We start from the raw sequence: 14,447 nt of genomic DNA, 5'->3' as shown, positions 1-14,447 counted from the left end.
AATTGAGGCCATGTCACCTGAAATGACTGCATGACTTTCCTTTCCTAAGACTTCCGTATCAATTCCATCATGCACAAACGCGACGTGGACACTGATTATTGCACGCACACCTCGCTAACCCTTCAATAAACATCGGACTGGGCGATTGGTCTGGACGCGGCGCTTATTCGCCCGCACCGCCTACTTTCTTGCGGGAGAAGCATGCTTGGGGATTTTAGTGTGCAGTGTCTGGCTCCCCTGTCCTCAGACGGCCCGGAAGACGCCGACTGACGTGCATGACGCAGACGCACGTGCAGACCGAACCAGCAAAGAATGTCTGGGTTCCTCGACGCGCTCTGATAACGTGGAATTCATGTGGTGGCAATAGAACCTAAAGAAATACCTCAGATTTGCAATGACAGGTGCGATTAAAAAGAAAAAACAATAATAGATACGCTTTTGCAAAATATGAAGGCCTTACTGAAACGTTAGCATGAAGCAGACTATAGCAGCAAAATGATCTGTAATTGTCAATGGGTCCGGATGCTGCTGACCAGAAGCTTCTCATGCCAGGGAGCCCCCTCATTGGCTGCTCTCTGTTGCTATGGCACCAGACATCAGATGCTGAGTTTCCATGCGCGACTTGTGTTGTGTTGGTGCAGCAGGAAGTGCTTGCCAGGAGGGACCATAGTGGTGTGCGTATGTGTGCGCGTGTGTGGGATCGACTATAATGATTGTGACTCACAGTCTGGGGCTGCGTGTGTGTTAGTAAGACAAATTCGAGTAAAAAGATAAACCATTGTGAAATTAAAAAAAAAAAGACTGAATGGAAATATTTTGACAAAAAAGATCCAATTTCTTAAAGCAAAGCATCTTACAAATGTACACTTACAATGTCTCAGACAGTGTAATGATATAATGACTGTCAAAAAAGCAAGATTTTAGTCTAAAGTGCTCTACTAAATGGGAGTATTTAACCCCACAAGTGATCCTTTATGAAAACTAAAATCAGCTAGCACAGGTCATGGGCTGGCAATGAGTCTCAGTCTTCCCTTTATTGGTTTTTCCTTTTTTTTTAAAAAAAAACAAAAAACAACAAAAACAGCAATTCATTAAATATTGCCCAATAAAAAATACATACAAATCAAAATATACAATATATCTTTAAAAAAAAAGTGACTGACGCTTCAGTAAAAAGATGGAGATTGGAGATTGGAAATTATGACCACTTTAGCACCATGTCATGTTTTGGCCCCGAAGGAACAGTTCGCTTGTTCCTATAGATTTTTAGAAAAGTCTTTGCATACCAATGGGAAGAAAAAGGAACATTTCAACTCCACGTCCACCGTTACGATCCAAAGAGAATAAAACTGTATGTCATATGGGAGAGGCTGAATTGTTTCTTGAGGGGCCTTTGCAGTCCAGTAAGTCCCTGCTATCCTATAGGAATGAACCAGCTCTGTCCATTTCAGGGCACATCGAGGACGAAGCCCATCACATCAGCCTGTTTGAGAGCCAAAGTTTCATCCCTCCCAAATCGTACCAGGAAATCCAGTGAGCAAGTAACGGTAGATCCCAGCCTTGTCAGTTAAGTTTGGCACTGATGCGAATCCACTGGAGAGCCTGTCTGGTGTACTGGACTACGTGAGGTATGCTACTGTGAAGGGTCAGCGGTCCAGACAAAGTGTTCAAGTAGTTGAAAAACTCTACAATGAAAAAGCACAGTGTAAGAAAAATAACTGAAATCGTAAATATCAATGTAAGTGCCTTAGAGAAATCCCCCACCTTTGTTCTCTTTGGCAAGGTTGTCTGCCACCTCCCAGTACTCATAGCTGTAGAGGACGCTGTTGGTGATGTTCAGGTGATTTGCTGCCATCTGGTGGATGCGATGGGGAATGCTAATGAGAGGGGACACGTTGCTCCTGTGTGAACCTTGCCGGAAGTGTTTGGATGAAAGAGAAGAAGGGGTTCCATCTGCACCCCTGGGACACGATGAGAAACAGGAAGTGATTGCCAGAAGTAAGAGGGAGAACACATAAACTGAAAATCCCTCATTTACATACTTTCCTGAGTCTTTACCACAGGGTTGTGTCAAAGGCACTTTAGGGGGACTCTGTAACAATGCCAACAAAACAGATAATCAAAATGGTGAAAGGAAAACTCAATAACCACCATTTCTCCCCCTGAACCAACCTTAAAGTAGTCTAACAATACTTTGGAGTATTTCAGCGCATGGTCCTTCTTTAATCGAAACATTTGCCAGTAAAGGAGGGCGAGGCATCGGAAACTGTGGAGAAATACGCAACAAGCCAAAAAGCCTCATAAAAAAACACAGATCATCGTCATAGTGATGACAGATGTGGAAAAAAAATAGAGGACATGCACAGACCACAGAACTGCCAGCTGTTTGTCTTCCTGCCTCGCCCCAGGCCCAGAGTGGCTTTTCAGCCTCATGGCATATCTTAAGACACAGAATATTAAAAATGCAGTTTCATATATTTATGTCGACGTCCAGATCAACAGCTTTGAACCATCCCCGCATCACTCACCTGATAAGCTCCACTGTCTCCGAGTACATGGTGTAAGGAGACTTGGCCTCCAGCGGTCCTTCCTCCATTGCTTTCCCACATTCCATGAAGGACAGAGCAGCATCTATGTAATTCACAGCCTTCCCCAGCTTGTCCACCTGGGAGAGAACAGACATTCAACAAACAGCAACGCCAACACAAATGCATCAAGTCAAGAGAAATGCTTTAATATGATTCGGTAGTCAGACTAGGCTCAGACTGACTTGAAAAACTGCACACTGGTAAACAAATAACCTTGATGCATCAAATGTGGAACTCTCTGACTTCTCTTTAGCATCATATCAGTTCCAAGCCAGTCCAGAGGGAGAGCTCTGCATAATATATGTCCTTTAAATACTTTTGACTCAAGGATCTAGAAGTTTGTTGGCCAGTAAAATATATTTGAAAGATCACTTTGCTGCACCGAGTCCCTGTGCAGGGTGCCTTCATTTCAGCTGTGAATGTTTTTAATATCTGAAAGGTGGTAGCAGGTTCTGTTTCAATGTTTCATCCCACCTGGAATGAGGAGACTGTAAGCTGACTTAAACCACTGAACACGACCACTTTAACCACCTTTATACAGCAACCAGAGTCATGCAGCTGATCATTATTCTCGTAGTTTATGTCAACTAAATAACAGTGTTATACACTAACTTTAACATAAAATATGTGCCGTGCTCTTAGTTTTGAGGGCATGGCAGTAACGTTTCCAACACTTTCATATTATTTTGTCTTCGTCTCGCTTTCACACTTTTGTTTCTACTAATGTTGGTCGCGAGTGATTATATCAAATATTTACATACACATAAGGTGCCTCTCAGTCTCTAACTGGGTCGGGGTGAGCAGCTGCAGGAGGAAACCACCAAATGCCAAAAGCATTCAGGAGGGACTCCATTAAAAAGGAGCATCCAAGGTTTTGTTTAAACTCCTAGATCTCTGCAACATGCTCTTATTCTGAAAGGTTTTCTCCCTCAGTGGCCCCGAAGATCTCTGCTGCTGTCTCAGTGGATACGAGCCGATCACGCCCGTTTGCTTAGTCACCACTTACGGCTTCGGGTTGACCAAGTGATGTTTACAGACTCTGCATATAGTAAATACACTTGATTTTCTGTGAGGTTCAGTGTTTCCTCCCTGGAAGCAAACACGTTTCTGCATGCCTAAAGGTTTTATTTTTGCAAAGGTTTCCAATGTGAGAAAGATTGAATATCATTCTAAAATTATGTGTTGCTAGCCATTACTGCATGAAGGGTCATGAACTCACCATCGCATCTGCGCGGTGCTTCATCCTCTTAGCTTCGTGTAGGTAATACTCAGCATGATGGGGGCTGGAACGACAGAGGAGACAGTTATAAAATAAATGGGTCTTTCCATTGAGAAGAGCCACGAGGTTTAAAATAATTCCAAATGTTTCTTTAAAAAATCCATCTTTATCATCTACTTTTGAGAATCGGGAGATGATTTGCCATCTCCAAGTGATATAATCCGATTTTTATTGAGCGAGTTGTGTCTCAAGTGCAAGATGGGAGTAATTATGCCTCTGATATCATAAACATCAGATATATCACCATCATATATCACCAGTGGTAACAACTGTCCCCCAGGAGTGTTCACTGCACTTCTCGTGACTGCTCACATGTCATGGTTTGGCATGGTTCCTCTGTGTCCAGCAGGGCCCCAGGACTCAGACGGTGGTTGGTAATGTCTTGGCACTTTTATGCATTCCACCTCCAGCTTGGGCTGAGCGTAAAGGTCAAAAGGGGAAATAAGCAAACACCATACTCCACTTAACAGTGTCAGAATGATCTAAACAGGTGTCGGTTGTATCACCTTTAACTGAGCGTGAACAGAATTGTGTTCTGAAGTCTTGGTTTTAGATGGAGGCTTGGTGGTCTCAGGGCTGTCAGACAGAGGGGACACAGGAGACAACAGCCTCTTACTGTCCAGGTACTCCTCCAATAATCTTCACGTAGACACACACACACACACACACACACACACAGACCAGACAGCAGGGCACAGATGTAAATTTGCTGCATACACTATAAAATGTAGTGGTGAGATTGTTGTTTTGGTACCCGTTGTGTGTGGTTTCCATGACAAAGCTGCGCTCAGGTTTGCTGCGGCTTGACAGCTCGTTTGCTGTAGGAACACTCTTCTTGCTTTCTCTGTGTGATTCACCAGGATTCTCCAGCTGGTCACAAACAAACGCACACATGTACATGCGTGTACTTTGAAGAAAGTGGTCAATAAAGCAGAGGCGATTGAAATTCCGCTGTTCACCTTGCGTTTCCTCTTGCCGTCTCTGGTTCCCGTCTCCGGGACCAGTGCGTGCTTCATCTCTCGCTGGCTGTTGTTGGTTGAAGAAGAACTGGAGGAAGAGGGGGCCTTCTTCACAGGGGAGCTTGCAGGGCTCTCTGGAACTCTTTTTAGAAGACAGAGGTCTATCTGCACCACCAGATTCCTGAGACCTCGCTGGGAAAATGCGGGTGCCTGGTCACCTCGCCCAAACGGGACCAGGGTGTAGAGTTTTTGTTTCCCCTCGTTACCTTGACCCTCGCTTGTTTTAACCAAACTGGATCCTCTGGGACGGGCCTCCTTTGGCCCGTCAGCTGAGCCTTGCAGTCGACTTCTAGAGAGCCTCTTATGAGAGGTGGATTCGGCTGGAACTTTAGGGACTGTAGCCTGGTATTCTGATTCCGAATCTGAACTTGAAGATGCGGAAGATGAGGAGGACGGTTTCTGAGAAGTGAGGGAACGGGACAGCTGAAGCGAAGGGTGTCTCGACCTCTCACTCCTCCCCTTGTCTGCCCTCTCCTGTTGCTGTGACTGGTCTGGCAGGTTGTGCAGCTGTTTGTTGTGGGCCGCTTTCCATTCGCTCCTATGTTGCTTGTCACTCCTTCTACCTTTCTCTACTTTGTTACTCGGCCTCTCTATCACCACCACGTCTTCCTCCTGGCCCTCCTCGTCTTCCTCTGCTGAACTCTGGATCCACGGTCGTCTCCGTAGCTGCTCCTCCGCCAGCCTCCTGTCCTCCCTCCTCCTTGGTTTGCCTGCTGGTTTTTCCCTTTGTCTGTCTTGTTTTTTCTCCTGTTTTCTCCTCTCAGGAATGTTCTGATGCTCTCCTCTGTGCTCCTCCTGTTGCTTTGCCTGGGACTTCTTCTGTGGTGTTTTTGCAGGGTTTGCGTGCACAGGAGGTGCTGTAGCCTTCGCTTGTAGTTTTTGACTTGTATTTGATTTGGAATTCACCCCAGTTTTGGAATTAGGAACAGCTGTAGAAGTAGAATTGGAATGGGAACTAGGACCAGAGTTTGGTTCGCATGGAACAGGAGCTAAGTTCTTTACTCTCTTGGGGCTGTGTTGTGAGCTCCGCTGAAACAAAGATGCTGTCTTGTGGTTGGAGTTGTGACTGGATCTGCGACTCTCACTTTGTTCAGAGTGTGTTTTGTGTTTGGCTTTGGGGGGCTCTGAGTGCTGGATCTTGCCTGGAGGAAAGCTAGACTTTGCTCTGGATTTGTGGCTGTGAGTATCTTTGGAGTCTAAAGTGACGAAAGTCCTGCATTTCCTTTGGTCCTGGTTCTCTGTGGTTTTACTCTTGGAACTACGGTGATCAACTGAGGGAAGATGACTACTTTTTGCAGGCTGGCTGGATTTGACAGTCTTTGGTTGCACGGCAGGACATGGCCTGTGGGGAGTTATTGCTGGGAGAGGTTGTGTTTGGTTGTGAACTTCACGGTAGTGATGGACTGTTAAAGGGGAAGGTGGACTGAGACAGGGGCTTAGTGGGGGTTCTCTGGTAATGGGGCTAGGGCTCCGACTGGTTCTTGGGATTCCATGGGGACTGGGACAAATGCTCAAATCAGGACTGGGAACTGGGCTGTCCTGAGAGCTAGAGCTGGGACTTGGGCAGGTACTGGGGAATGGACTGGGGCTGGGGCAGTAGCTGTAACCAGGGCTGGGTAGGGGACTGTTGATGTGGTTGTAATGTAACTGTGGGCTTGGGATAGGAGTTTGGCTCGGGCTGTATTCCTGATTGCTGTCCCAGGACCTGGCTGGAGAGGGTGCAGGCTGGTTGTAAGGAGAATGATGGTTTCCTGAAACTCCCTGGGAACCGTCCTCCTCACGGCTGACAGATATTTTCTGTGGGTGTTGTAGCCATTTATCCAGTTGCCACTGGGCAGCACGGGGGAACTCAGTCTGAAGAAAGCAAAGGAAAAAATAGTTAGAAAATACAATATTAAATCGGGAATATAAAAGGATACGTCAGTTCATACAAGTGAATGCTCATTTACTGGGTAAAACAGAATTTTAAAAATGCTACATTACTATGTATATTACACCATGCATACTATAGTAGTATGCACTAACAAATGAACCAAATTAAGCATTATTAGACAATAGACAAAATATTATGCCATCTTAATCCACTAAAAGGATAAAAGTCTTCATTTGCTGTGAGTAGCAATGGAGAAGTGTGACCAGAGGATAGAACAACAGTTGCTGTGTGAATAAAAACACTTAATTTCTACAAAACAATCAGACTTCAATTTCGAATTCATGAGGAATAAAACTACACGATTAACTCTGACAGAAATATGCCAGATCGCAATGACACAAAGGACACATAGCTTTAGTGCACATTCCATTGCACTGGCGCTCTGCACTGAAACTGTTTAAAATGCACTACATTTCCTGCACATGACAAATACCTCAAAGTGACCACTCAGCAACATGGTATGACTCATGTCTGAAAGCGTTATGTCGACACAAAACTGGCAGTGTTTCCTTCAATAACCTCCTAGAATATCCATTAGTAGGACAGGGCACATCTATATCTACAGAAGCTCGACCCCCCCCCCCCCCACACCCCACCCTCGTTCAGTTATGTTAACGTCCCTCTGCTCGCTTCAAAACTTGGTCAGAATAAAGATGAGTTACGTGCAAAAAGGTTCACGCTGAAAAAAAAACGGAACATATACTCACAGCTGCAGCTCAAGCTTGTTTCTCAGTCGTGCAATCCTCCTTTTTTTGCTCTCTCTGCTGAGCAGCAGTTAAATTAAACCTCTACTCCTCAAGTCAAACACAGACCTCCCCCCCCACACACCCCAGCCCGCTCCCTCTTTCCAGAGAAGACACTACACCTCTTGTACCGTCTCGGCTGCCCTCCCTCTTCCTCTCACTACCTGGAACGCTGGTTCTGCTGCTGTGACTTCCACCCCCATCTCTCCCTGCACAGATATTTAAACAGTACTCTTAAATGAGAAACACATGGCGTGCACCCTGCCGTCGCCACCGACAGGCTCCGCCCCCCACCCCCACCTATGGGGTGATGCATGTTCGGTAATGTCTACAGGGCCCATCATTCATAAAAGCAGAGCAGGTTTCTTCTGACCTCCTGGCATACATTTCCCACCATCCCCCACCATCCCCCGCTAGTGTCCACAAACTTCGTGTTGTTTTTAAAGAGCAGGGCGTGTGTGTGTGTGTGTGTGTGTGTGTGTGGGGGGGGGGTTCTAATTGGAGATGTCGGCGCTGAGCCTTGGCGACGTCCTGAGGGATTTCAACCTTAAGGACTGGTGGTGCCGTTTTGTCACCCAAGAATAGCTGACACTACATCTGGCCCCGCGACCACCCATCTTCCACTCGCCACCGCATTCCTCTGTCCCCCCCCCCCCACATACCTGCCATCAGTTGCCTTCAGGCTACCACTCCGCAAGAAGAATTCACAGAACTGTGTGCAACGTTTGGAGACAGACAAGCTTTAGAGCAGCACTGATACCTTCTTGGTGTTGGTGCAGGGAAGCTGCACGTTGGCAGGCGACAGAGGATCCGAGTGAACCTCTGGACTCTGGCTGGGGCTCCGGGACTGAAGGCTACTGCTGCTGGACTCAATGGAGCAGTCTGAGCCCGTAGAGTCCGAGCTGGAATGTCTCACCCGCCTGCCATGTGTGCGCGCGCGCTGTGCTGACAAGCTGTCAGTCAACACATGAGCAAACATCAGAGTGAGGTCAGAGTGGGTCCGTGGCAGAGCACAGCAGAGACACACGTATTTATGGGTAAAAATCCCATAACCACACGATGTACACATTTGGAGTCAAATACCTTTGGCCATTCCAGGGAGCCGGCTCGTAAGTCACCTTCAGGACAAGAGGAGAAAAAACATCATCATCCAGAGCAGCTGGAACACTGAACCACCTGCAACACTTACTGCTGCTCCTCACATCTCCATTAGAAGCAAACGGACACACTCGTGTCAAACGGTGTGTCGTTATACAACATACTTCCTTCACAAACACAACCAGTCAGAAATGCCGGTTTTACAGAACATCTCCTCTTGCCGTCTCAAGCAGATGAAGCAGTTTAGCAATTTAGACTTGGGGTATTTTTACAAAAACCTTTTTTACCATGAGAACAAGTCTGTAAACTTATAATTAGGAAATAACGCACGCATTATCTTATAATGTAGCGCAATTTTGCTACAGTTTTCTGTGTTTGGACAGGTAAAATCCTCTTACATCAGAGGTGAACAACAGTAAAACTTGCTATATGTCAGGAGCACTGCAGAGCGCCACCTACCCTTGGAGTGTCATCATCATCGCTGCTCAACTTCAGGTCATCAGCAAGCATCCTGTAAGCAAAGGAAATAAACATTTTAAAAAAATCATTCAGTAGATACTAACACATCTAAATGCTTACCTAAACAACTCAAAAGTGCTGACTACTCAAGCAAATTACTCCAAAAGCTTCCCAAAGATCTTCCTTTTCAGTGATATCAAGCACAAAATACTTTTGTAAATAGTCCAGAGGTCAGAAATGTTGTTGTAGATAACACTTTCTGTGTTATTTAAGTCTGCGTGATAATGTGGAACAGGCTGTAAGCTTAGTACGCAGGACATGAGGTTTACATTAAAAAGAGGTAACATTCAATAGCACATCAATCTCTCTGCTGACAGTGTTCACAAATGTTTCCTGACCTCTGACCTGACCCGCTGTCCTACAGCCTGAAACACTCCCTTTCTCTCTGCCTGTTCCGGTAACACTCTTCACAGTGGTTGCGCAGATTGGGCTGTGATCTGGAGCTAATTTTAGAAATGTTGCCATGAAGAAAACAAACAGCGTGTGTGATATATTGTCCACCAGTGTCGGTGGTCGGTATTTCGCCACCTCAGGGAGATCGTGTTTCCCTGCGTCAGACTTACGACTTCTGGGGTGCCAGGCGAGGGTGGCGGGACATTCGCAGCTGAAGACCTACAGGAGAAACCGGGCGAGACGCCGCCCAGAAAACCATAAATTAACAGGGAAAAGTTTCCAATAAGCCACTCATTGGATGAGGTAGTGAGCACTTACTTTGCTTTTGGTGAGTACTTGGGAGTTTGGCATCATTGGGAAAGAGGGTCTGGTTGCCCCCGAATGCTTTCTGGGTCGGCCAGGACTGAGTCATGTCCTGGAGGTCAAAGAAAGGTCAAAGATTAATTGTAAGACATCGCTGGTAGTCACATACCAAAGGTGCTGGTTTTCTGGATCCAACTTTCATTTCATTCACTTTTACATCTACACAGCAAAGAATGAAACAATCTCGTTGACTCTTCCTCGCCGCAGGGGTGGGGGTGGGGGTGAGGTGGGATGTGGTAAATGTGGGGTTACAGTCGTATTTAAAACAATTAAAAGTAAAATTCATTCACATGACTGACACCAATGTCTGACATGAAATGAACTGCTGATATTAAAGGTGCTTTTTAGGAAATAAATGTAGTTTAGTAGTATGGAAAAGGAAGTTAAGAAAGCAGATTCTGTATATTTCAGTTTTATTCAATCACATTTATCACTCATTTGTGGGGAAAATGTTTCTTTCAATCTTTTATAAAGGACAACACAGCCCTCATAATATCTGATAAAATTAGCTGGTCAAAGAAAAGCTGGTGTAGCATGTAACCTGCAAAGTAATTTAAGTTTTGAAAGCCTGACAGGAAACGGAAACACTGGAGGTTCAAACTTTGACCGAACCTGAAATGTTATTGAAACTGTGCATGTAAATGGCTGTAAATGAGGGTAATTCTTTTTAACAGATGTGATTTTGCATCCTAAAAGTCTTATTATGACTAAGCAGGTGTGATTTAGATCACAGGAAAGCTGACTATAGCACAGCTCTGCAGAGATTATTTCGCTCACGAGGAAGAATGTGAAAGTTTTTAGCATTTTTGGAACATATTTACTCTGAAGATCATTCACTCATCAGCCCAAAGGGCTCCTTAAGTCTCCCGATGATGCCATCACAGGCTGAACAGGTGTTCATATGAAATGCCAGTGCTAGCTCAGTCTTTTTATAATTTTCTTTCTTAATTTTGTTGAGATACTTTTGTGCAAAAAAAAAAGCACGGCAACCTCAGCCCACAAAGCTACGTTAGCTGACCTTAAACCTAGCAGCAGCAGCAGCAGCTGACTGCTTAGCTGCTTCCCTCAGGATACACTAGAATCATCCTCAGACTGCTCCACTGAGCCCAGCAGCAGTAGCCTTCAGTCCCGTAGCCCCAGCCAGAGTCCAAAGGTTCACTCACTTCATATGTCCATCATTATTTGGATTCTGGTGGAAAATTGACTAGTGCACAGTGGGGGTTTTTTGTCAATTTTTGCACATTTATGATTTTTTGAAGATTAACAAATGGGCACATTGTGTCTGCAAACATCATTAATGATGGTGGAAGAGTTGATTTCACATGATTATTGGCCTGGACTGTGACAGAGTATTTACAACAGAACAACATAAAGGGAGCTCTGCATCCAGTCTTAGCTCATGTCCTGATTATAATCTCTGCTGATTAGACCGCCTGCAGTCAAAATTAGGAAAAACAAGCCTCTAGAAGGTTACAGAATGGGCTTTTATTCAACCACCCTCCAAAGCATCCTTTAAATGTTGCAGCAGCATAAGTGATGTCTCTCTGGAGATGTCTCACATTAGTTTGGATCTGACTAACTGGAATGTGTGGAAAGAGACACTCAGCTACAGCTCTGGCATATAGTACACAATTTTAAAGATGGTGCTTGGAAAAAGTAGAATCGGCATCAAATAACAATACAAAAGGCTCCAAAACATCAGTTTATCGCAGAATTAAATCAAGTACTTGAGGTTAGATTAGTTGCAAAGTAGATCAAATGGAAGGAACTTGTTAAAATCATTGATCAAAGCTTAAGTCTATACAGGAAAGAAATGTCTATACAGCAATAATAAAAATAATCAATTACAAATCTGTCATTAATTGATCTATTGAAAAAGCAAAACAAAGGCAACAAACGCCTCCATGAATTTTGAATGCCTTTTAATAAGAATTACTCAGGAACATTGAGACAACATGATTCCAGTCAAGAGCCTGTTTGAACCTTATTCCATCAACCCAAAGCCATGCTGCGTTTACCATCTACACTGGCTACAGGTACACAAATCCTGCTTGTTTTCACTGGCGGATGCTAAACCAAGATAAATATATGAACACAGCTTCTCTCAGCAACGAGACAAATGTCCCAACATGAGAGCAGCCCATTATGCAGTTTATAATAGCACAAAGGTGGAACTGAGATGACAAATCTTTATGAACATGGCCTCTATCTAAGCCTTTATCCTCCTCTTCCGAGCCTCTACAGTAACCCCTGGAGGGGCCAAGTGTTTCCTCTCATCCTTTTTACTTCATTATCTCTCCACTCTCAGTCACCAAGGACACAGCAGCAGCCCTCACCACCTTCCTCCGCCAACAACAACAAGGTCTCTCAGGTGGAGAATTATTATGTGAGGCTATCTTCCCCCCGCCCCAACCCCCTCCCCGGCCTGCATCTCTATTCTTCTCCTGCACTCCAGCCATCTGTCCCACATCAGAGACGGGACGCTGCAGGAACCACCGGGACCACTGGGAGAAGACTGACACATCTGCGCCGTAGCGTTCAGCTCCACTCATCTGGGCGGTGACACCGTCCTCTAAATCGCTCATAAATGTTCAAAGTGGGTTCTTACCTCCAGAGTGTCTGGTGCACCGCTGCAGTGTTGGTCCTGTGTGACCTGTGTGAACAGAGCCAGAGAGAGTGTTTGCACCCATTCATAGCCTCAGCTCAACTTTCACGTCGCATTTGAAGCTTCCTGCCTGTTTGCGGTGTGCTGGGTTGCCGGTACATTACAGTAAAGGTTTTTTTTTTTTCTTCACCTTACTGTACACCTGAAAGTTGCACAGTAATTGTGAGAGCTGTGAATTCAAGGTTCGTTAATGAGAAACCACAGCTGCAGAAACAGATGCTGAGTCTTTTAGAACTTTCTCTCATGGCACAAAAAACTCAAAAAAACGACCCTCGTCTCGCAAGCCTTTTAACATTTCAGCTGACAGTTGAAATTCACAGCATGAAATCAGACAGCCGCGTTGCTCGAGCATTAAACTAGGGGACAGATTTGTCAGAGTGTGTGTGTGTGTGTGTGTGTGTGTGCATACGCGTTCCGGTCTGTGAAACTCTCTTCTTGCACATGACTCAGTGAGGTCAGTGTCTGAGTGATTTTACTCTGCCTGCGGATGGAGGGCAGTATATGTGTGTGTACACGTGTGTGTCCGATTGTTGCCCCACCAGGCAGTTAGGAGGCCATGAGCCCCAAGTGAAAATCATCCACCCAGACGGTGCTTTTACTTATCCGTGTCTGTATGTGAACATCTTCCGCTTACACTCACCGCTCTTTCAGAATGAAAGCTGAGAGTTTCACAAGTTAAACCACATCGACAGCAGAGGCTACAGCTCTGGTGCAATACCCCGATGAGTGAACTCCCCTGGGCCAAACAAACCACAACCCATCATAACACCTGCAGCAAGCAGCATGCAAGCATAACTACTATCCACCTGTTACATTCTTAAACAGCCATTACTGGGCTTGTGCTCCTGTTTGGCGTTTTCTCATTTTTAAAATGATGATTTTTAAAATGTTGATTATTGATGCAGAGTACTTCACAGAAATATTAAGGGGGGAGGGAGAGAAAGAGAGAGAGAGAGAAAGAGAGAGAGACTTCCCAAATTGATATTTCTACGTACATTTACACATAAGTTCATGCAGGGTTAGGAACGGCTGGATTTAACCGCCCTTTTGGTGTTGATGCGCACACGCACAAGGGATTCCACTGATTTATGAGTGTGCCGCCTCTCACCTGAGAACATGCGCATCGGAGTAGAAAACAGACAATGGAAAGTTTCCCTTTGCCACCGTAGGCATGATTTCGGGCTGATCATCTTTCTTCTCCGGGGTCCATGCCAGTGAGGACGCGCCGAGAGCAGCAGCAGACGCGCTGTCCTTCCTCCCCTCCCGTGGCGGTGTGCACCGGCTCGTCGCTGCGCTGCGCCGCGCAGATGCTGCCTGAGAGAGTGCGTGTGTCACTGAGGGAGACCGCGGCGGTGATGAAGGCGGGCCGTGCACGTCAGAGATGACACGCAGCGCAGCTCACGCACGGAGATCACGACGACTGATCACATGTAGATTTCTCTGAATTTGCTTTTTTGCCTCCTCCCAACGCAGCATCAAAGGGGGGAGGGGGGGTAGTTTGTGTCTACTAATACACTAAATGGTGAAGTTTGACATCACAGGCTCTTAATCCTGCGTTTATTGACTTCATCTTTATGGCCAATAGGGGCGCTGTTGATCAGGAAACGCGTCTGTGTCCGGTGCTGTTTTTAGCTCGCTGTTGAAAAGAATTTATTAATTGATCGACAGAAAAATGGATTTGCATTCGCTTCAATTCATGTGTATTTAAATACCGTTGGTTACAGTTAAAAATGCTTCACTTTAAAGAATCACAGGGCCTGACCCCAACAACCAACAGTTGCCGGAAAAACTCACATTCAACAACATTTTAACAGGAAGAAACCTTGAGCAGGCCCAGGCTCACATGG

General features: G+C 45.5%; 1 protein-coding gene across 5 annotated transcripts; it reads right to left on the bottom strand.

Annotated features, from left to right (window-relative positions):
* Window positions 1-523: 523 nt before the first annotated feature.
* On the bottom strand, window positions 524-13,994 carry aff3 (AF4/FMR2 family, member 3). 5 transcript variants are annotated; one of them, XM_029840572.1, is made up of 18 exons: window positions 13,709-13,951; window positions 12,544-12,588; window positions 9,891-9,987; window positions 9,743-9,791; window positions 9,120-9,171; window positions 8,646-8,680; window positions 8,323-8,515; window positions 4,827-6,740; window positions 4,622-4,737; window positions 4,374-4,443; window positions 4,180-4,283; window positions 3,808-3,871; window positions 2,529-2,665; window positions 2,369-2,440; window positions 2,173-2,266; window positions 2,043-2,092; window positions 1,765-1,961; window positions 524-1,685 (listed from the first exon to the last, which is right to left on the bottom strand). In XM_029840572.1, the coding sequence occupies exons 3-18, from the start codon at window positions 9,982-9,984 to the stop codon at window positions 1,564-1,566; spliced, it is 3,363 nt and encodes a 1,120-aa protein (XP_029696432.1). In that variant the 5' UTR covers window positions 9,985-9,987; window positions 12,544-12,588; window positions 13,709-13,951; the 3' UTR covers window positions 524-1,563. The 5 variants fall into 5 exon arrangements, 4 of the variants coding, with proteins under 4 accessions (XP_029696432.1, XP_011606770.1, XP_011606764.1 ...); XM_011608462.2 differs by having other exon boundaries at window positions 543-1,685; window positions 4,374-4,506; window positions 13,709-13,946; XM_011608468.2 differs by lacking the exon at window positions 12,544-12,588 and having other exon boundaries at window positions 542-1,685; window positions 4,374-4,506; window positions 13,709-13,947.
* Window positions 13,995-14,447: the final 453 nt, after the last annotated feature.

This window comes from Takifugu rubripes, chromosome 1 (assembly GCF_901000725.2).
Source record: "Takifugu rubripes chromosome 1, fTakRub1.2, whole genome shotgun sequence".
NCBI lineage: Eukaryota > Metazoa > Chordata > Actinopteri > Tetraodontiformes > Tetraodontidae > Takifugu > Takifugu rubripes.
Note: the sequence above shows the minus strand (reverse complement) of the source record. Positions and strands in the feature narration are given on the sequence as shown.